At 31.0% G+C, this 25,297-nt stretch overlaps 1 protein-coding gene across 1 annotated transcript in view; it reads right to left on the reverse strand.

The window, feature by feature from the left end:
• LOC132721226 (choline transporter-like protein 2) overlaps nt 1–25,297 on the reverse strand; it is a 54,152-nt gene that overhangs the window by 21,918 nt on the left and 6,937 nt on the right. Inside the window, exons 2-4 of the mRNA XM_060705491.1 lie at nt 7,711–7,759; nt 6,708–6,781; nt 4,469–4,547 (exon numbers count right to left, since the gene is read on the reverse strand). Coding sequence (XP_060561474.1) covers nt 4,469–4,547; nt 6,708–6,781; nt 7,711–7,759 — 202 coding nt within the window. The remainder of the gene's footprint in view (nt 1–4,468; nt 4,548–6,707; nt 6,782–7,710; nt 7,760–25,297) is intronic.

A 25,297-nucleotide genomic window follows, 5' to 3' on the forward strand; every position in this document is an offset into this window, starting at 1 on the left:
CAATAAATTTAGCCAAGTCTTTACCATTAATCTATCCCTGCACTGCCAGAACAATTTGCTAGAGATATGTTCAAATTGCAGTGCTTGTTTTTTGGTAGGGATTTTACCATCCCATGTAATTGCAAGGGTATTCTGGCTTTACCTGTATTTAGACTATCACAGAGTCCGTCCCTGCATTTCCCAAGGTGTGTGTATGGCCATGATTACAATATTATTGGTTTGGTATTCATTAACTTTCATACAATAAATTCTGCCATTTCTTATACTTATTTATCATTCTAGTTTTGAGAATATTATCAACAAAATTAATAAAAGTGTAAAAGTCATTATCCTGCAGCTTACTTATCTAAATTGCTAATTAGATAATTGGCAACTCCTTCCTCTCTGGGCAGGCACTGCCCTGTAAATGCTGGTCAGTCAACTTTTCTATTGATTAACTGACCAGTACAAATAAAGGTCAGTGCTTTTTGTTTTATAAAAGTTATAAAGTTATTAAAGTTTATAGAACTTGTATGGCTAACAAAATGATACAGATTTTTTGAATTGAAAATGGCAACATGTAAGTTGATATAAGAATATCTAGCCTTTGATATATGTATGTTACAAGGGGTAAAATACTAAATTCCTCCAGCTTTATGTCTTATCACCACATAATACCACAAATATACATGTATCTTCTGATTGATATTTGAAACTGATTATTATTTGTTTAACTTCAATCATGTATACAACTTACGGTATTTATAACAATATATTTAGTATACAATTTGAACTACATTACATAATATGTAATTTACTTTAGTTTATTTACCAAAACAGTATTTGTGTACTCTTTTTTCTGCATGCAAATTGATTACAATTTGTTGTATATACATAATTTTAATCAATGAAATTTTTTACTATTAAAGTAATTATAAGTTTACTTATCAAAAAATTCAACTTAACAAGCCTTTTTTTACCATACATTTTTTTACTACATTTTTTCTTTTTTTTCTAAACAGTTCAATTACAATAATATCTGTTTATAATACAATTTATTTGGGATTCAATATGTTGACTATTTAAAATACATATTGATAATTACATGATTTGTTTACTTTATACCATCTTAAACCAGTTTTTCCCTTTATACTAGCTTTTTCTAATTTTACCAAAATAGCTCACTTTCTGTAATTCAAATATATTAATAAAGTAAATGTTCTCGAAACAAAAAACCATTGTAAAATAATTATGGTAGTATTGTTTGCCATGCTGTAGCCATGCAGCCTTTATAAAGTATGGCTGACCAATTTCAAATTTTTTCATCTTGATAACTGAACACTGACAATGGTCTGTTTCAAAATGGAAGCAAGACAAGTTATTTTAAGAAATACAGCAGATTACCTTATTGACTGCTGGTAGCAAAGCAGGACAATGTCATTAACATTACCAAATACAATTTACTGTATAATAATTTATACAATACTGATATCATTTTCTTTTAAACATGTCACTACTTTAATCAAACCTTACCATGCTTAATATCTGTAATTGACATCCAATATAGACAAAACCATTCATTAATTTTAGGAATAATTTCAAAATTTATACAGAATGACAAAAGACCATGATCAGACAGCACATGGGTTGGATGTGTAAAATTTGTTCCAACCAGCAGCATAAGGATTACAGAAAGCACACCTCAAGAATCATATTACTTTTTTTAGGACAGTTAAGAAAGTGTATGAAAATTTGGAATTTGGCTGCCTGTCAAAAAAATACAAGAAAGATCTCGACTTCCCACTCAGGAATGACAATCTGGTATTAAACCCCAGGGAGATAATTCAATGATAAGTAATGGGCCTTATAATAGCTTAGAATTACCATATATGGAAATTACTGTAATAAAGACTAGCTTTATCTCTTGTATGCTAAAGACTTCTCTTATACAAATATGTCTCTCTTTTGTCAAGGCTGAAATAACTTTTTAGAAGATACTGCATGCTTTACTTTACACATGTCACCTTTTTTCCTACTTTCAATAACTTTGTTAAAATGTCAATTTAATTAATTCAAAACTTTTAACTGAATGTCAATTTAACTAAAATTGCAACAAAACATTAATTTTATTGTAAGACTCACATATTTTTTCAATACAAATTAAGTCAAATTTAGTACCATCAATTGAATTAGCCATTACAAATAAATGAGCCGTGTCACGACAAAACCAACATAGTGCGTTTGCGACCAGCATGGATCCAGACAAGCCTGCGCATCCGCGCAGTCTGATCAGGATCCATGCTGTTCGCTATCAGTTTTTTACTTGTTATAGAGTTGGTAAGCAAACAGCATGGATCCTGATCAGACTGGGCGGATGCGCAGGCTTGTCTGGATCCATGCTGGTTGCAAACGCACTATGTTGGTTTTGTCATGACGCGGCTCAAATGTTGTTTTAACTATCACTTTAACTTGATTTTAATGGCAAGAACTTGAGAGTGCCACTTCAGCTGAATATGAGGTTGCCCATTTAAATGAATCGATTTTTAGATTGCTACTTTAAATTCAAACAGTCAGTTTGATGGATTCTGAGACTGTCCTTTTTAAATCAATAAATTTTAGAGAGCCACTTGGAATTTGATTAAATTTGCAAAATTTATACAAATTTGATTTTATATGCAAGAAAGGGCAATTTTACTTGTAAAATTTATTGTTTTACTTAAGACACTCATTTCTATTTCATATTAAAAAGACTTTATGGACTTATGTTAAGGAATTTTTAAATGACTGTCATTTTCATAAAATTCATTAATCATAATTTGGACTTTCTTAACAGTGCTATCTATATGCATTAAAAGAGGTTAAAAATCAGTTGAAAACAATAATCCAACATTGGCATGAGAAAATACCATTTGAACATATTTATTACTATCTTACACACTTTAAGTTTCATATTCCCAAGATTGCATCTATTTCTTATATGTTTTGGGGAAAAAAAGCAATAAAGCTTGCATTAGAATTTGAATAATTTGGAAAATATCTGTTTTATATTTAATTTAAAACAATGGTATCAATACATGTAACAAACAAATCAATAAAGGCTCAGAATGACTTGATGAAATAAGGTATATTCTGCTGAATTTCCATTTATGTATTTTACTAGTATGGTAGAATTCTTAGTAACCAGAAAAAATATTTTTTAAACCTACGATTTTTTACATCTTTTCAACCATCATTACAAATAATAAAAAAGAAAAAAAAGGGGCTAATTATATAAAGTTTAGCGTTTTTAACCCGTTTAAAGGCAAAAATTTTTTAAAGGGGGGGTTTAAAAAAAAACCTTTTGAGCCCCTTAAACATTTGAAAATTCAACTTTATTAATTAAAGATTTTAAAATTTTCTTGTATTATTTTTTGAATTTAAAAACCAATTGGCAAGGGGGCGATATTTAAGAAAACCCCCTTACTTCTTGCTTCCCCTTTTATTTTAACAAAAGTAAAATAGTTTATATGGTTTTTTTTGGAAAAAAATTTTTTTTAACCCACAAGCCCCCTGGGGGCACCCCATTCTACCATCAAGCAAGAAAACCCAAAAATTTTTAAATGTTTTATTCATTTTTGTTTTTTTTTAAAAATTTTCCTATAAAATGAAGGGTTTTGCCCCCAAAAAGAAAAAGTGTTTTTAAGGTTTTCCCGGGGGGTTTTTTATAGGGTATTATGCCTCTCAACACGGGTATTTTTTGGTTTTAACCCAAAATGGGTGAAAAATGGTTTCATCACCGCACTTTTTGGTTAAAGAAAGTTGAAATGAAAATTTAAACTTTTTCTCAAAAAAATCTAAATGAAAAATTTTTTTTAACTAAATCAAAAAATAAGTACCTGATTTTGTAGGACATCCATCCCAAATACACCTGCCCCCATTTTCCCAAAAGAAAACCCAAATCAAAGAATAGAAAGTTTTTGGCTTCCCCCCTGAAATAATAAAAATAAATAAATGTAAAAAAATATAGTAAATATAAATTAATTTAATTCCCAAGTAGCCCCAAAAATAAAATGTCATAATTCAAATGAAAGGGAAAAAATTAAGGTTTTTACTTCTTAAAAACTTGCAAGGAAACCCCCCAACTGGGGGAAGGATTTAAGTCAAACCTTTCCTGGCCACGGACCCCTTTCCATGGGAATAAATATACCTCAAATTTTTAAACCTTAAAAAGCCAAAAAAAAACCCATTTTAGGGCTTAGGATAACAAAAACTTGACCTTCATAAAAAAATAAAAAACCAAAACACTTTTTTACCTAAAAAAAACAGGTTTTATCTATAACAAATATCAAAGAACTTTACAAAAACATAAGTAAACAGGAAATCAATATATGTATATACAACAAACATACTTTAATTTCTTAAACAATAGAGCTTTAGGAGGAAACACTTGAAACCAGGAAGCTGGATATCATATCAATCTAATATTTAACTCAGATGACAAACTACTTACTTCTGGTTGCCGAAACCGCAAAGCTCTTTGTCAGAGTTCATAGGGTACAAAAGAAGCCTTGGATTTCCATATGTGAAAGCTGTGAATATAGAAATAGCATAGTTTATTAACATTATTTACATATGATTATGTATGTATATATACATGTTATGATTATTATAAGAATACTTCCTCTAACTATGGACATTGCTAATTTTGCATTGCTAATTTTATAATGCTTAGATTACAGTAAAATATGTCTCAATTATGCAGCAAATTAATGTAAATATAAATATGTGACTGTTTGGGAAATGTAGATGGTTTGTAGGGAGGCAAACTGTTATGGAATTATCCAAATAAAGTAATTCAACATTGGTTAATTTATATTAAAATTTGTTTTATTGTGACAATATCTGACACAGGTTTAATCCTAAAACTGGCAGTATTTGAGTCTACCAATGCCATAATAGTAGACCAAAATCAGCTGGCACATCCATGCTGTCTGGTCATATGGTCTGTAATATTTGCTTTTCAGTCGGAACATTTTTTTTTCAAAATTTCTATTTAAATATGTATATCTTTGATTAGATTTTAAGATAGCCATGTCAATTTAAGATATCTAGCAAGGTCAGGTAAAGTTTTTTTACTATTTTACAGACAATTTGTTCTTAAAGACCATATTTTAAAGTTTTTCATCATGTGGTTTACATGACAAGTTTATCTTTATGAAGGATGAATCATTGTGCAAATATAAATCATGAAAGTTATTGCCCTTTCCTTAGGAATAAAATCATTTATTCTTGTCTCACTATGTTATCTTTATCAAAATTAATGAGATTTTGAAAGAGAAGTCATATTTTCAAATTACAAGTCAAATTATTCTAAGAATTCTGTCTCATTCTTTGAAATTTGATATTTTTTTCTGCCTATGAAATATTCTGCTGGATAAACAGTATATGATAACTGTTTTGCTCTAACCTTTTTTAATGCTAGTAGAACATTAATTTGGTTAGGTTACCAGTTTATAGCCAGGTTACCAGAATACAGCCTGGTATTAAATCAATATACAACCAGGTCTACCTATGTATAACCAGGTCATCCGCAAAAAGCCAGGCAACCAGTTTACAGCCAGGCCACCAGTTTCCAGCCAGGTAACCAGTATACAGCCTGGCCACAAGTATACAGCAAGGTCACCAGTTTACCGCCATGCAATTAGTATTCAGCCTGACAACCAGTATACAGCTTGGCCACCAGTATACAGCCAGGTCACCAGTATACAGCCAGGCAATTAAAATACAGTCTGACAACATGTATACAGCCTGGCCAGGTTACCAGTATACAGCCAGGCAATTAATATACAGCCTGACAACCAGTAAACAGCCTGACAACCAGTATACAGCTCAACATCCAGTATACAGCCAGGCCACCAGTATACAGCCAGGTTACCAGTATACAGCCAGGCCAACAGTTTACAGCCAGGCAATTAGTATACAGTCTGACAACCATAATACAGCCTGGCCAGGGTACCAGTATACAGCCAGGCAACCAGTTTACAGCTGAACATCCAGTATACAGCCAGCCCAGGCAACCAGTATCAGCCCGGTACCGTATACAGCCCGGCCCCCATTACACCAGGCAAAAAGTTACAGTCTGACAACCAAACACCGCCAGGGTACCAGCCCTACAGCCAGGCAACCCGTTTTTCAGCTGAACATCCAGTATACAGCCGGGGCCCGGCAAAACCCTTTAACACCAGGTCTCCAATATACAGGCATGCCACCAGTTTACAGCAATGCCATAAGTATACAGCCTGACAACCAGTTTACAGCCTGACAACCAGTATACAGCCAGGTCACCAGGTTACAGCCAGGCAATTAGTATACAGCCTGACAACCAGTTTACAGCAAGTCCACCAGTATATAGTCTGACAACCAGTTTACAGCCTGACAACCAGTATACAGCCTGACAACCAGTTTACACTCAGGCAACCATTCAGGCTGGTCACCAGTATGCAGCAAGACAAAAATATATCTTTACCTTTGATATTACTAGTAAACATAAGATCCAATGATCTTAGGACTGATTTCAGTTGATCTAGAATTCTATATAAAGTATCTTAGAATGCTTCAGTATGCAGCTGTTAAATTGTACGTCAGTAACTGTTTATCAACAGTTGCTTATATAGTATCACAAATAATCGATATTTTCATAAAGTAAACACTGTGAAGAAGATAAAATTTTAAGATGAAACAATATTTACCAAAATATCCTACAACAACTAGCCCCAACACAAACACCACAAATATCAGACAGCATATAATATCTGTACATGATCTGAAAATTAAAATACAACATGTTGTGTGTTATGCTAAATCATCAACCATTTCCAAGTTAGTAGCAACATTGACCTTAAATTTCTTGCATCTCATACAGGATTATCTACCGGTGCTACACCAGTGCTAGAAAACTCTAAAACCAAGTCTGCATTTTTCATGCAGTTTTGCTGTTTTTGATGCTTCTGAAGGATCACTTTTTACCTCATATTTCTCTAACAGAGAATCTCTATGTCACAAGTATAGAGCCAGGCCTGTGCTAAGTCTGTTCATATACAGCAGTGATAAATGCATGCTCCCATCCACACCCCTCCCCCTAGCAACAGTTAAATCAGAATTCAACATTAAAACATGAAGGTGGTCTTTAATTAAAAATTCAGAGACATTTTTGGAAACAAAAACAAGTGAATATTTTTTCCTTTTTTAGTGGGCAAATAAAATACCCTGCGGTGAGATCCCGTGGCAGACCAAGATCAGAGGGACCCCTGTGTGTCCTGCTATGGGCTGCACTGTTTACTTTTCATTTTTAACCTTGCGGGGGGGCACTCATATTTTTCATGTATTTTTCCTTCTAGCAAATTTTACCAAATTATCACAATTTAACCCTTTGCCTGCGGCTGCGCCTTTTTCCCATGTTGGGAAAAGTGCAGACCAGGATCACAGCACTTCCCGTGTGTCCTAAGGCCCCAAAAGTTCCTTATTTTAAACAATCATATTTTGAAATTTTTTCTAGAAATTATAAATGATTTTGTTCAGATTGAAACATGGATAACTTTATTTAAAGTATTTACTGGTAAGGTATTTAGAGTGGTACGTTAATAGCAATCAGGTAATGCATGATGTGTCATAAAATTACATACATTACGAGTTAAATTATCAGAATAATCATGACTTAGCACAAAATATTTCAAAGAAATCATTTTTTCGTACCTTTTACGAACAGGACCTTGAAACTTTGGATCAAACTTCAGTGGTTTTCCTGAAAATAGAAAATGACATCACATTTATATACATGTACATGTATTTCTGAAAAATATGCTGTATATGTAGCTTTCTAAAATACTTTTCCATTTTTTTTTCTTTTTAAATATTTCTATTGATGATTAAACTTAACAATCTGGGAACTACTTTTTCAGCCCATTTGAAAATTTCAACACAGCTGGCCCAGTAACAGATGCCATTCTAATTTTTTTTCAAATTTTGGTAATCTACCATTAAATTGAAATTTCTAGAGCAATAAAATATAGAAATTGACATTTCTGCACTGATAAGAGATGATAAAGAAAATCTATACTTCCAAACTACCTGTTTTATGTTATCTCTGTTTAAAAAAAGCGTAAAATAAAACCCGTGTAATCAAAGGTTCTAGTGTTTGTGTTCCTGATAAATAAGATTTAATTTACATATGCATGTGCAGGCAAGATAAAAGTGTTTAATAAATTTCTTTGACTTTTATAAATATTATTCATTTAAATCCAAACTCATTCTTTATCTTGGTTTGGTTCATACCAGCTAAGCAAAAGTCTTAATTTATACCAACATGGTACTTTTAGGGGCAAATTTCCTGGAGGTGGAGTGGGGTTATGTCTGAATACCTATATACTGTGTTAATTATATACCAGCACTGCTAAGGTCTTCATTCAACACTGAAAAGGTATCATTAAACATTGTTGTCTTAATATTTATATTACTTATGCTAAGGTTTTAATATATTGTTATGTTAGTATATAGTTATATACTATATTGAAGTATGTTTTCAGGAAGAGTAAACCATACAGACATGAACTGGCATCTGGGACATCTGTACATTTGGACCACCTATCTTTAAATAGCTTCCTAACTTAAAAGAATCATATGTCTTTTATTGGATTTCATCCATAAATAATGCATTTATCAAGTAACTATCTCTTTCTTTAGGTTCACATTTTTGTTAATAATAATGAAATTTCACAAAATGTGTTGTTTTATTTTTGGAACTGGCTTAAATGTTGTTTCATTATTAACTGATACCAATTTATTATGGCTCTTAATCCTCAACATTACATTATCATGTGCTTACCTGTAAAACAAATACAAGTACAAAAGTGGTTTGATGCCTTTTTTGGTATTTTAACCTGTTTACTACAATCATAATAATATTTAAATGTACATAGAGCAGAAGTGATAAACAACAATCCCTAATTGCCCAGTGGCTTGAAATAAATTTGGCTGGGTTAGGTGAGTGGGGGCATAAGACTTCCTTATTCCTTATTTTTTGCTATATATACATGTACTGGGACTTATTATATCTTTTGTCCCAGCTATATCATAAAGCTTTAACATGACATTATCTTGATAAACTAATACTAAAAATATCTCCAGATAATGAACATGACTGTGAATAAGGAAGAGAAAATCAAGCTTAAAACCAAACACTTGCCAAAATTATAGCCTTATTGTCCAAATTTAAAAGTTCAGCAGTGCAAAACTTGTAACATGCGATTTTAAAAAAGAAGATTTAAAAATAATCATGGACATACATCTTGATAATATAATCTAAAATCTGTTAAATCAACCCCCTAGTTTATAAATACTACAAGGAATTCCCTTTTCCAATGCATTCATTAAATAGTCAGTGAGTAATTTATGAAAACTTGTAGTATTATTTTGAACTTTTTTTAATGATATACAGGAGTACTTTTTCTTCTCCTTTACATGGATGATATTTATGCTATACAGTGTACATGTTTATGATATACAACTATGACAAGTATAAGATCTTAATCGTCCATTGGGAAAAAAATTACTATCTCTTTTCAAAATAATTTAAATCCCGTCATTACTCCTCCCCAATTTTATAATTAATTTTCTTTGATTCTAGAATGATATCCCCGTCCCTTTATATTCTTGCCTTTTGGGCAGTATAATAACTTTAACCTTTAAACCAAATTTTAGTATATAAAAAACTGATTTTGACTTGTGAAATTTTACTTAAATTTTTTTACCCTTTAAAATATTCCCCCCTGTCCTTAAATTTTTTTCCTCCCAAAACTTTTGTTTTGGTTAATTATACTATACCCTGAACCCAAATTCCCCAATTTTACAATTTTACAAAATTTCAAAATTTTTTCTTCTCAGATATTTTTGCTCAAATTTGGAGAAAAACAAAAATTTAGGAGAAAAAAATTGGGAAAAAAATTTTTTGCCCCAAAATCACGGACCCTTTGCCTACCATTTTAATTTCCAAATTTTTTATTAAAAATTCCATCTTTAAAAATTGCAGCGGTTTTTAAAAACATAAAAAAAAATCTTTTTTTCTTTTAAAAAATTTGTAACAAAGAAATTTCATTTTTTTTTAAATTTTAAATTTTTTTTCTTTGGGGTTTTTAGAATATTTCTTTAGCGATGTTCACATTTTGTTAACTGGTGAAGGGAAAGCCTCCTTGTAAAATCCCGAACTAAGAATATTTTTGGAAAAAATTTACCCCGGCCCGATTGACCCTTAAATTTTTTTAACAAATTTGTGCACCAAAGAAAAACCCATAACGGGTAAAAATTTTTTTTTTGAAAAAAAGGGGGAAATTTTAGCTTCGAAAAAAAAAAGCAGGGTTTACAACTTTTCCTTACACCCTTTCCCCCGCACAAGCCAAAACAAAGGGAAAAAGCCATCAAAACCCCCAAAAAACCCTTTTAATGCCGGCATAATTGCCCCTTTTTTCTATGAACAAAAAACCCCTTTTTAATCCCGATGATAACCCCTTTAAAGAGGTGTCCAAAAAAATTTTTAATTCTCTGAACCCTTTTTTTTGGGATGTTGTTAAATTTTAATTTTTTTTTTCTATATGCATAAAAATTTTTTAAAAATTTCAGATTTTCTTTTCGTTTAACAGTAAATTTTTCTATGAACAACTCATCTTAAAAATTTTAAAAAAGAAAATTCCCCCAATTTTAAAAAAAAATTTCAATTATTTTCAGAAAATGGCCAACATATTGTTGTTAAAAAATTTTTGACCCTGACCCTTTTAGGGGATATGAAACCCTTTAAATAGTAAAAAACCAAAATGGGAATTTCCCTCAATATTTAACAAAACCCTGTTTTTTTGTGCAGTCTGACCAAAAGTTTAATCAACTCTTCATTTATACATTAAACAATTGGGAGGGCTTTTAAAATTTAAAAAAGAAAAACTAAAGTCCATTATTTGAAAATTTTTGTACAGAATCTTAAAGGGGTTTTTAAATTTCATTAAAGATTATAAATTTTCCCCGGGATGGTCAAAAAGACACAAAAATTTTTTCCAAAGCCCCAAAAATTTTTCAAAAAATAATAGATCATATATTTTTATCTACTAAACAGTAATTTTACCAACTTGTACATGTATAAATATACATGTATAGTTGAACTTCTAACATCCTGGAGCAAAAAGAAGGAAATATGTGGTTGAGATAATTATGTGTTTTTATGGATGAGTTAGAACAAGGAAAAACAATATTGTACATGGGGTATATCCTTGTCTGATGGTACTAAGATAAATTAAGTAGAGTGCCCCGGTCCCAACTGCAATATTGACCATTAAATTATGTCTCTTGAATAAACTTAAACTGATATATATACATTCTACTGATCTACAACTACTAAATGGTATGTCTGGGTCAATAAGGTCATTGTAACTGGTCAAAATGGTCAAGATAGGGTGAACAAAATAATGAGCATTTTTTATACAAATATCTATTGAAAATCCTTTACAAAAATACTTTAAATAAGATAGAGTTACTCATGCATTATATTTGCTTAACTGTGAACCTCAGCTACAATGTTGGTATTAAGTATTTAAGTGTTTGCTCAATGTTAAATAAAACACTATTACATTTATAATACTGAGTAGAACACCAACGTTCTGTAAGCTAGGTGGAAAGCTTCCTCATATGAAAGAATCCAAACTCCCGGACAGGACTCAAACCTACAGCAGTGAGGGAGACTATTGTTGTAATATATATGAACTATTTTTGTTTATATTAAGGTCAATATTTTATGGTAATTTATCATAACTGCAAATCGGCTCTTACTCGGCAGTTATTAGTGTAGCCGCTATTTCATGAAGAAACCAGTGCTGATATTGAAAATTGTGATTGGCATATTTTAATTAGCCAGGTCAGGTGTTTCTAAAAAGGCTGATAACACTGTAGCAATGTGAGGATACATTCAAATTTATTACATAGATAATGCACGTGGAGCTCAGCTCGCAGAGACAAATGTGAACACAGTAACTTTTTGATAACCTTTAAACTCTATGAAAAATGTCAATTATTAATTGCTGACTGTTTTATATTTTCTAGAAAAACTAAGCAAAACATTATTTTGTTTCATATGACAGGAATGAATTGCATCAAAAATACTAGGTATTGTTGAAAACTCATTGTTTTACATGCCAGATTAAGTAATTGGACCCCATCCTTGTTTGTACGTGACTGCTGGGGAAAAATAATGTTATGCTTAATTAAAGAGGTGACACTTTCTATATTTTTATCTGATATCGAGTTGTAAGAGCCGATTTGCAGTTATATGGGTAAGAGTCCGATAAAGGCCTCAACAGACGGTAGGATTTTGAAGTACAACACCAATTAAAACTAAGATGTGCAGACAAATCTTAATGTGTGAAGGCTACTATTTCTTGATTTCGGAAACCTTATGTCTAGATGTAAGGGATAGGACATGTTCTATTTTGAAAACCTTGTCGTACCGATTTTTATAGACCTCCCACAATGACAAGTAACAGATAACCAAATTATCTCCTGATAATGGGTGTAATGAATGAAATTCCAGAACAATTAGGGCTAAAAGGTAAACATAGTAGTAAGATGGGGGTAAAAATGATGTTGAAAAACTTTTCAGGAGACCCAAGTTGTGTTATGTTCGAATCCCAAATTGTTCCGTAAATGATTATGTCACATTATTGAATTGTTCTCTAATTAGGGGAGGGGAGGAAGTTAGTAGGCGGTCAGATAGCTTAGTCAGTAGAGCCACAGTACGGTATTCCGAGGGTCCCAGGTTTGAGTCTCGGTCAGGCTTCACATTAAAAATATGTATATATATATTATTTTTAAAATGGAGGTGTTTCAATCATTACTCATGGCGAAAAAAGTATTTAGTGAGTAAAGTATGTAAAGGATCAATGTAAAGGGATCCTTTTTAGGGGAAACCTCAGATGATTCTTACAGTGTAGAATTACCGTCTGAATGCAAGTGTTGTATAGCTTTGAAAATTGTACATCTTATCTCTAATTAGTGCTGTACAACTAAATCCTACCGTCTGTTGAGGCCTTAAGACTCCCTACGGTCGTCTTAATACGAACTCTTACCCATACTTAAAGGCCAGACCAGATCTGTTGTGGTGTTATATGTGTTTGTCTTTTGTCCTTTTGTTATGGGTGATTGAACTGGTTTTACAAGTAGAGTGATGGATGATTGATTTTGTATGAAAGTTATTTTTAGCTGATATGGTTCTGGAATGTAACATTTCTTGGTAACTCAGACCACTCCTTGTCTTACTTTCAAAGTGACAACATCTATAATATAATATCTTTCATTTATTTCTTTATTTCTTACAAAACCTGGTTTCTTCCAGACCTGAATAAAACATTGAAAACCTCACTGAGTGTTTGAGTGTTTTTCACACACCAAAACCCCACCACTACATTTACTTGAATGGTGCTTTGTTTTCAATTTTTCTTCAATGTGCATAAATTAATAATATTACAAATATTCTTCTTCAATCTTAACAGTATTTACTTATGATACACACCTCATCTTATATTAAAAAATAAAAAATCCAATTAAAGATATAAATAAAAGCAGGTAATTAAATCAGAAAATGGCCAAAAGACATGTATATTGTGTAAAAATTTAGACCCTGACTTATAGGTGATATGACCTTTAAGTGAGTAAATACAGTATGAATCCATCAATATTATAACAAAACATGTTTATTTGTGCAGTCTGACCAATGTCAACTCAACTCAATCATTTATACATTAACAATGGTAGACTTAAATTTAAAATAGACAACTAAAGTCAATTATAGAAAATTAGTAATTAATTAGGGTTAAAGTTTCAAATATGCATTTTAAATCTAGGGTATGATCATTTGTCAGAACATATTTTTCAATAAAAATATTTTGCAAATTTAGATCATATGTTTTATATACTATCAATGTGTACATGACTATATAAATATACATATATAGTTGAACTTCTAACATCCTGGAGCAAAAAGAAGGAAATATGTGGTTGAGATAATTATGTGTTTTCATGGATGAGTTAGAACAAGGAAAAACAATATTGTACATGGGGTATATCCTTGTCTGATGGGACCTATATGAATTAAGTAAAGTACCCCATGAGTCCCAATTGCAATATTGACCATTAAATTATGTCTCTTGAATAAACTTAAACTGATATAAATACATTCTACTGTAAATGGTATGTCTGGGTCAATAAGGTCATTGCAACTGGTCAAAATGGTCAAGATAGGGTGAACAAAATAATGAGCATTTTTTATACAAATATCTATAGAAAATCTTTTTACAAAAATACTTTAAACTGAATAGAGTTACTCATGCATTATATTTGCTTTTCTGTGAACCTCAGCTACAATGTTGATATTAAGTATTTTAGTGTTTGCTTCATGTTAAATAAAATACTATTTCTTGTTCACTATTACATTCTCAGTACTGAGTAGTACACCGATGTTGTGAAAGCTAGCTGGAAATTTTTGCTTCCACACATGAAAGAATCCAAATTCCCAGACAGGTCTCGAACCTTAGAGTCAATACATATTGACGTGCCAAAGCTAGATTCTGAGATATTTTCGTTCTTGGACAGAATCTCGAGATATTGCCGAGACATGAAAATAGCACAATATCTCATGGTGCAATACAATTGGTTGGACTAGACTCGAACATACAGCAGGGAGGGAGACTCAAAATTGTTGTAATATATATGAACTATTATTGTTTATTATTATATTACGGTCAATGTTTTAATAATCTAGGTGAATATTCCTAATTATCAGCAAAACACAGCTAAATGGGTATGGGTCAATTGTTCCCAAAGTAATGAAAACCAAAACCACTGTAACATATTTGGCATTTCAAAGCAAGAACAAAGGCCTGTTTTTTTTTTCTAATCTTCATAATTGCCAAAAACAAGTGATACTTCCCACTCATGGGATGTCCTGCATATTTCATGTTATCTCAATTCCTATGTGGACAAGTCTATCAATTAGTTCTTGTCAATATTGATTCAAGTGCCAGCTTCATTATGTTACACCATATGTCACAGACAAAAAACCCAAAACTATTCAGTACTTCACAATGATATATGGAAACTATTCATTACTTTATAACAAACATTATGACTCTCAAATATATGAAGAGCAGATTTTCAGATAGGAAACCACGAGGCATTTGTCTGTCTCTGTAGTGGAAGTGGCTTATATCTCTTGGTTGGGTTTAATGTGGCACCAACACAGTATAGTTCATATGGCAACTTCCCAGCTTTACTGATGAAGGAAGACCTCAAGTGCCCCTCTGTACATTAATTATTTAAGGCACAAACTGGCACCTGAGTAGAACCACCCAACATTCTAAAAGCTAGCTGGATAGCTTTCTCACATGAATCCAGAGATGCAGTGGCAAGACTCGAACCTTCTTGGAAAATCAAACAAAAATATACTAAATACTAGACGATCAATGATGGTAGACTATAGGCTTCAACAGACTCAAAATTGCCAATTAACATAATACAAGATTACAAACAAGTAAAATCTAAATATTTTGAAATTACAGGACAAATAGCCTACATGCATGATAAGAAAAGTTTTGTAAACCAATACATTTTATCAAAACATGTTTTGATTTATTAAGCTTCTTCTGTTGAATAATGATAATTAATATCAAAAGAAATGATGTAAACATGTGAAAAAGACATCTACATTAAGATCAGCCACATTTGGTGCATGAATTAAACATTGCAAAATTAATTAAATGTCTAGAGAAACTTGGCTAGTTTATAAATTCAAAAAGTGAAAAAATAACAGTCAGTCCGTAATAATCAAAACCATGTTGCTTGCTAAGGAACTCAGATATTATGCCTGAAAATCAAATAAGAAAAAATTTGTTCAACATCAATTCAAGGGTCATAACTCTTAAGGGCTTTCAATGATATTTCAATACCAAAAATAAATTTATAACCATCAACCTATTCTTTGATAAAGTTTTTTATGCAAATTGGTTATTTGAGGAAAGACAACTTTTTGCACAGATTATCCATGGGACATAACTTTGAAGCATTTTTAACAAAATTTTATTAACAGGAACACTAACATTCTTGTCATTGAAGATTACAGACAAATTTGTACTATTCTCTAATGGAGACCTATAATAATAATAATAATAATAATAATAATAAAGACTTTATTTAAAGAGGCAACATAGTTAGGCAAGCCCAGTCTTCCCTATGAGCCTCTATCAAAAATGTACATATATACAGTTACAAACAAAGATTTATATAAACAAAGAAAGAAAACTCAATGTATACAAGTTATACAACATAGAAAAGTAGAGTAATTGAAAAATGCAATAAGACAATGAATACAAACATTTGAATGTATGAAATTGTACATTTTATGAGACATATATGTGATATTAAAACATAGCTAGATTGTTTGGTGCCCACCAGAGAACCACCATTTAAGATAATTTGCTTTGAATGTTTGTAAGTTGGAGGAATTTCTTATGTTTAAAGAGAGGGAGTTCCAAAATTTTGAGCCTGAATATGATAGGGATTTTCTGCAGAATTCAATTCTTGGTTTGGGGACTAAAAGAAGTTTTTGTTCATATGATCTTAATGATTTATTTTCTGTATTTGTAAAAAGATTTTGCATATAATCAGGGAGAAGATTGTTTAGGGACTTGTATACTAAAATGGCCTTTTTATAATTCACTCTATCAGAGAATTTCATCCAGTTCAATTCAGAAAATAACTCATCAGTAGGCGCATCAAAATCTTTATCAAGTATTATTCTTGCTGCACGTTTTTGAAATTTATACATGTCGTTTAAGAGTTCCTTACTGCAATTACCCCAAATAGTGCAACAACAGTCTAAATGAGGAAGAATGTATGCATTAAAGAACATTTTCCTAACTTGAAGATTTAGAAATGGTTTAATTCTCAGAAGTAGATATAGTAAGGAATTGCATTTATTCAGCATAAACATATATATTCTTCTTTAACTAAATCCTTATTTAGTACAAGTATGCATTGAACTTGAAATTCAACTGACACTCTTTTGTAAATTTTGGTGATTTTCTTTTCTTGTGATAACCAAATTTCAGCACTTAGTGCATTCTGGTGCAGATTTGTAAACGTATATGTGATTATATCTACTTATATTAAAACAATATTATTTTATAATAGTGATTACAAAAAATATATAAATCCTCGTGTATTGTTTGAAATATCACAGTGTAATAGGGAAGATTAATAACGTAATTAATATGGACGCTACATCTGTTAATCATTAAAACTATGAAGGCAATTGTTATTCGGATTAGATTCCATGGCAACTGTTAATATGAGATATTGACATTTGTATTATTTCTGTTGTTTGTTGTTGACATTTTGCAGAAGTTTCTCCAAATATGTTGTCAGACCTATTATACAGTTAAACATGTAATAATTCTATACGTTTCTCATTCTATGTTTGATTGGTATGCCCACATACATTGTGAGTCAAAACAGAGAACATTGGATTAGTAATTCAAGGGACCCATGTTTGATCCTCGGGCGAGGCGTAATTTCTCTGTGAATTATGATCTTGGCCATTCAGTATAATGGTCATTTGTCCCTCACTGACTTATTCAGAAATCATATGGGATTTGTAGTTGGTCACTTGCGGATGTGGGGTAACTGACTTCATGTAAAAATTTAAAAACCAAAAAAACAAAGAAACAAATTGGTATTATAATGACAATAAATTAGACCAAAAATGGGGTAAAAAATTCTAGTAATTGAGAACATGGTAACTTATATATAATATCTTGATCCATACTGGTTGAAAATTGAATTATATTCATTTTATAACATTTGCTATCATTGTGCATACCTCATTAACAAGTTTTAGATCTTCAATATTCAGACCACCAATTAGTGAATATTTAGGTATTACAGCACTAAATATTTTGACCCTGATCTATTTAAACTAAACAGACATCTATAACAGTAAAGATATTCCCAGATAGAAGCTGCAGAGCTGCATAATTCATTCTTATTCTGAAATTCTTGATGTGAAGAAACCATGACAACAAAAAAATATGAACATGAAGTACAGTAAAACTTGGCTTTAAAAAACCATCTTGCAACATAAAGAAGGCTTTAATAACAGGTGCTTTTTCAAAACAGGTTACATGTATTTACAACTATCATTATTCATTTTAATAAAGCTTCCCACATTTGTCTTATCACATTTGTCTTATATATCTTAAATCATCTATTTAATCATCTATAATTCAACAGCAGACACACTTAAGACACACTTAAATATGGGAGACAAACATCTGTATTTTATAATTATCACTTACTTAAATTACTTGATCCTCTTCAACTTACACAGAGCAAAGGGTCAACACGATGGCTCCATTTATTACAAATACAACTTATGTAACTAAATATTTTCCTATTTGAGTTTACAAGCAACATGCCATTAAACAAGGAACATGCAAGTAAACAAGTCATATTGAAGTGAAAAAGTCATATTGAAGTGAACAAGGCTGATACAAGTAAACAAGTCATATTGAATTAACAAGCCATATTGAAGTGAACAAGCCATATTGAAGTGAACAAGTCATATTGAAGTGAACAAGGCTGATACAAGTAAACAAGCCATATTGAAGTAAACAAGTCATATTGAAGTGAACAAGGCTGATACAAGTAAACAAGTCATATTGAAGTAAACAAGTCATATTGAAGTGAACAAGCCATATTGAAGTGAACAAGTCATATTGAAGTAAACGAGGCTGATACAAGTAAACAAGCCATATTGAAGTGAACAAGCCATATTGAAGTAAACAAGCCATATTGAAGTGAAAAAGCCATATTGAAGTGAACAAGGCTGATACAAGTAAAACAAGTCATATTGAAGTAAACAAGTCATATTGAAGTAAACAAGCCATATTGAAGTGAACAAGCCATATTGAAGTGAACAAGTCATATTGAAGTGAACAAGGCTGATACAAGTAAACAAGCCATATTGAAGTGAACATTCAAGTGAACAAGTCTGATACAAGTAAAGAAGTCATATTCAAGTGAACAAGCTTGATTCAAGTGAAAAAGCCTGACTGTAATGAACAAGGCTTTAGCATGATTCAAGTAAAGTAAACAAGCAAGATTCTAGTAAACATGCCTGCTTTATATCAACAAGCCTCCTTCAAGTTCAAATGAACAAGCATGATTAAAGTGAACAAGTCTGAACATTCAATTGAACAAGCCTGTGTGTAAATGCTGAGGAAAGTCTATAAATCCAGGAAAGCAAATCTATTAAAAACCTGCAAACTTACAAACTCTGAGCTACCTTGATTTTAGCAATTTTGTTATCAAAATATTAAAATTACATAAACAGGTCAAAAGTTTCAAGTAGGGCAGAACCGTTTCCAGTATATCAACAAATTTCTGTGAACTTTATCATATATTGAACACAGAAGCATAAACTATATTTGTGAACACAACCTATGTTGCACAGAATGGTTAAAATATAATTAGATGATAAAATTTACCTGAAATAATTGAAGTTCTAGACATAAATGTATAGATATGAATTTTAGTTTAATGAGCCGTGCCATGACAAAACCAACATGGTGCGTTTGCTACCAGCATGGATTCAGACCAGCATGGCATCCCAGCAGTCTGAGCAGGATCCATGCTGTTCGCTATCAGTTTCTCAACTTGTAATAGGGTTTGTAAGCAAACATCATGGATGCTGATCTGAGACTGCGCGTATATGTGCACAGGCTGGTCTGAATCCATGTTGGCCCCAAACGGACTATGTCGGTTTTGTCATGGCGCAGCTCAAATTAAATTAAACGAGACCATCAACTTACCTCCATCTATATCATCGAGGTCATCCATTTCTACCGCATCTCCATTTTGTTTTTTACCCATTCCTCTGATTATATATCCCTTGTCTAAATAGCTTAATATTTAAAACTATATTTTCATTTCCTGAACCACTTAAAACAATTTCACTGAGTTGTGTTTTATGTTTGTTTTTCTAATGTTTTCAACTTAAATCACAATGTCATTTGTCCACACACTTTAAACTCCTCTTTATGTAAAATATCTAAATATTTGTAAAACAATTATCATATAATTATCCTTATTCCTTCAAGTTTAAAGTTTAATTCTCATACAAAAACAAAGTCCTGTGGAATACAAAAAAAAATCTTAAAATTTCACTTTCCCAGACTGGTTTTTCAATTTTATTTTTGCACAAATAAAGAATTCCTATCAGGGTGTATACTTTTAAAAGTCCCAGTCCAGAACTGATAAGAAATTACATGATAAAATCATGCAATGTGTACTGATAACAAAAACCAGACCAATATTATCAGAAAATCATTATATTGAAACCCTCTACTTTATTTTAATGATCATTTAATATCTACACACTTTAAAGTAGTTACTTCCCTGTTGATAAGATTGATTTAAATTTATCATGACTGAACCTTGTATATTTAGACCTTAAACAAGTTACTTTGCTTGAAATCTCAGACGATAACACAATGCATTTATTTTTAACAACAGAGAAATAGTAACACACTAACAGATTGAACTTCCATGCATCCATGTTATTATATCTTTATTTTTTTTGTTTTGCCTTTTGTGAAGTTTACTCTCCACTTCTAAACATATTTTCAATCATTTTATCAAACTTAACTCATGTAAAAAGCTGTAAGATGAATATACACTGCTAATGAACCCTTCTGAGTTCACACAGCAAATTAACTTCCATGAATTTCATAAGTATTCCTAGAAACACTTATATCTATAGCAACACACAGATTGATTATTTTTTCCTATAATTATCATAGAAATAGAATAAAGCTTACTGTGTCAGGCTGGACAAAAATTATATTTGTGTTTTTTTTTTGGATATACATTTTTTCCCAAGAAAACTTGCAAATTTACATTTTCCAAATTCCTTAACATATAGTTAACACACAATATCTGGAACGATTTTGTCCTCGTAATTTTCTATCACCCTTATTTGAATTGGGATAAAAAAAGGAAACAGTACACCAAATAATTATATCATAACTGGTGGTAAAAAACATGTATTTTGTGGTTGAGTATAACAATTAACCCCATTGTTTGAAGCAATAACTTGCCAAGTACATACATTAAATCTGGTTGATTTTATGGGTATTTTACTATGTAAGTATATTGATCTCTTTGATCCAGATGTAAGAAATCTAACAAAAATACAGACAGATGGAGGAAGTTATTACACTTATGTTAATGAATGGCCAAATGAACATGAAGAATTTCCTTTTTCAATAAATGAATAAACAAATAACAAGTATAGATTGTTTGTGTTATGAAATAATGTAAGGAGAAAAAATATGTTTTATTTATAGTAATGTTTGTTCATGGTTTGAAAGGCAGCTTTTAATTCTGTGCAACATTTTTGTCAAATGCACCACTGTCAATTACAGAAACCTTGACCTCTCCCCAAGAGAGCATTTGACCTTTTAACTGTTCTCGCAAATGTGCAAATAAAACAAAATACTAATTCCATGGAACATGAAGACCAGCACATGTCAGAGCATTGCTGTAATTAATTGTACAATGTTCAAATGTGAGGGGACTCAGTTGAAGAATAAAAGAAAACAACTAGTTGGACAAGGCTTTTACATTAAATGTCACTATGACCTTGACCTTTTGCCTAATGACCTTGTAATTGAAAGGGGTCATCTACTGTCCATGGGCAACCTTTTACAAATCTAGGCTTTTTTTATTCTAAAATTATTAAGCAATAAATATTTTCCACAAAGTATCATTGTTACCTTGACCTAAAAAATAATAGGGGTCATGTACTGGCCATGACCATCCTCCCTAATAAGTATGTAGAAAAACTAGTCAAAATAATTTAACTTGTCACCGTAAGCTAGATTTTATAAGAAAAAATATTTAATGGGTCAAAAATGCTCAACCACAAATTTTTCAGGCTATATTCAGACAGCAATATTTTTCCGAAAAGTGTTGTGTTATTAAACTTATGGGCAATATGGCTACCTGACAGACAGACAGACAGACATGTGGACACAAAAGCATCATACCATAATACAACTTAAGTTATATAAAAAAAAACTTTTTAAAATTTTTTATAAAACTGCGCTAGATATGAACAATGTATTTTGTATAAAACTATATTTATGTGTAATTTAAACTGTAATAAATTAAATTGAAAATAAATTATTCTAAGCTTGAAAATATTTTTAAAAATTCACACATTATGTTCATTAATACACATTTCTACCCTTTCAATAATATAAATACATGTTGTTTAAAAGAGATAAGCCAAAAAAAATACCCCAAAATATTAAATTATCCAATTAAAATATAAATCGGTCACTAAAATACCAAGTTGTTAACACATCCAATATTTTCCTGGTTTGAAATGTCCGGTAGTAAAACTATTTCACCTTTTTATATGGATGTACACCGGTAATGTTTAAAAGGATGTATGTTCATCAATCCTTTAAAAAAATTCTAAAAATAGTATTTAACGTGACGAGATCAACGAGTGATTCAAATAATACCTCTATATTTATCCATGCATGTTAAAATTATACCAATTAAATACACAGTGGCACATTTAGTCAAGGATGACAATTTTTTATTCTCAAGTTACCATCTTAAATACTACAATGCTTCAAAAAATTGTTTATCTGAGGCAAAATATACAAGTAACCTATTACAATTTTAACATGTATCATAGTATTTTATAGCATTTTGAAACTAATGTCCTAATTTGAAATTCAAACTGGAAGACAATTTAAAATTATGCTAATTGATTTTCATTTTATGTTAGTCTAAATTTGCTGTTGACAAGGAGTAAAGTTTTGATGCAAATGTATTTCAATTTAACTATTAAATGCATTAATTAACCATCATTTACCATAAATGTAGATTCGATGATTTATGTGAGTAAATGTACTTATTTAACTGGCCTAATCACTTTTACAGGTATTTAAAAATTAACCACTTTTACAGGTATTTCAAAATTTTGTCCTAAAATATTGAGCATGATTAATGGTATTTATTATGAACATTGTTCATAATAAATACGTTACATGTATAATACACATTCCTGAAAGTAACTCATCATGATATTATGTCCTATATTAAATGACTTATTTTCAGCTTAAAAGAAGATTTAGGTATATACTTAAAAAATCTTTACAGTACATCAAGTAAACATGGTAAATGTGTAAAATCCCATGATATGTAAACATTTAAATTTCCCACAATGAATTACGTTTACAATGAGTACTATTTACATTGCTGAGATAATATTCCCAGACAGGTTAATAAATATAGAACCTTACATCACAGAAATTATTGTTGTTTTTTAAAACGCATAAAGCCAAAAATCAATCAATTTTCCACAACCAACTTATAACATGAATTCTCGCATACAAATTATCTTAATTTAAAATCCAAACAAAAATTGAATTAGATAAAACACACTGTATTAATTGTTAAATATTTCAAACAAAGAAAAACACGCAGAACTTCACAAAGTGAAAGTAGAATATTCTGACACACAGACACAATATCCACCTAAGGAATATCTAATGATGTGAAATATACATTTTACGACCCAATAAATCCTCACAAATTCGTAAACACTCCAGAAAGTTTAAAACTAGTTCATCCGTGTTGTAAAAGCACTGATACATTATTTACGCTTGTTTACAGCTGAATAATTTTTCCTCAATTACAAGCTACTGTTGTTGGAAATAAAGGGGAGTAATGCTGTAATTCTTTTCTGGTCAAAGTATGGTAGAGGTTATCTTTCCGCAAATTTGGGGCTATCTTATAAGTAAAAAAAAAATCAGTTGTATTACAATTATATAATATTAGATGATAAACCATCAATAATCATAATAATCTCAGAAATCCGTAATCTAATTATATCTTTATCAAAAATATACAAACTATCACAGGGGTACAGCTCATTGAAACTTCACAAACTAACATAATTAACACAACATGAAATTAACTGCTAATAATAACAGCTCCTTCCATAGGCAAAAATAAAAAGCATTCCATAATAGACGACGCCGCTCACCGGCGTCGCCAATAAACTTTCTAGATTCCCAATACAGGAGAATCCAGGCTAGGCGATTTCATGAGTGAATTTTTACATGCATTTCACATAATAATACAATACACTAGTCCATAATAATACAATACACTAGTCCATAATAATACAATACACTAGTCCATAATAATACAATACACTAGTCCATAATAATACAATACACTAGTCCATAATAATACAATACACTAGTCCATAATAATACAATACACTAGTCCATAATAATACAATACACTAGTCCATAATAATACAATACACTAGTCCATAATAATACAATACACTAGTCCATAATAATACAATACACTAGTCCATAATAATACAATACACTACTAGTGAGTTGTAATCAGGTCTTACCACCGCCAACCTCCCTTAATGGGTTTGACAAGGCCACATTCTGAATAGATAGATACATGTAGTCAGATGTTAAAATCCTTGCTGTTAATACTCTTGCACTGTGATCACAAAACCCCAACAGAATCACTACATTGATCTGGCAGAGCCAGAAAAGACAGAAGATAAAAAAAAATGCTCCCCCGGCCAAAGGCTGTAGGGTCGGGGCAGTTATTACATTTGACTGGTACATCAACTAATTCACTACAGTATAACACCAGTGGAGTTTTCATCAAAGCAAATGTTATATATTTGATACACTCAGTTAAGTCTTATTTTGATTATTATAATTATGTAATAAATTCAGCATTAAAGTCTTATATTCTTTCCTCAAATTAATAAAAGTGGAATTTTTAGTCATACTTCTTCTTACATAATTATTAACTGATCTCATGAAAAAACTAGACATTTGGATATTCACTTTGTTTGAGCATATTAAAATGGCAAAAGATATTTGTCATACTTATGACTGTTTATCTTTAAGATACATTGCATGTTATTACCGTGGCCATTAATAGCATCTTGGATTTAATTTATAGATTCACATGTGTTCAGCGGTTGAATGGTCACTACCACCAAACCCCCAACACAATCTAAACTGCAGTGTTTTTTTCATTTTCATGTAACATGCATAAAGATATTATATATATGATTGTGATTTCATTAAAAAAAAGTCTTATAGAATACATGATTGTAGCACTACAAGTATTG

This window comes from Ruditapes philippinarum, unplaced genomic scaffold (genome assembly GCF_026571515.1).
Source record: "Ruditapes philippinarum isolate M1 unplaced genomic scaffold, ASM2657151v2 ctg3886_1_1_1_1, whole genome shotgun sequence".
Classification (NCBI taxonomy): domain Eukaryota; kingdom Metazoa; phylum Mollusca; class Bivalvia; order Venerida; family Veneridae; genus Ruditapes; species Ruditapes philippinarum.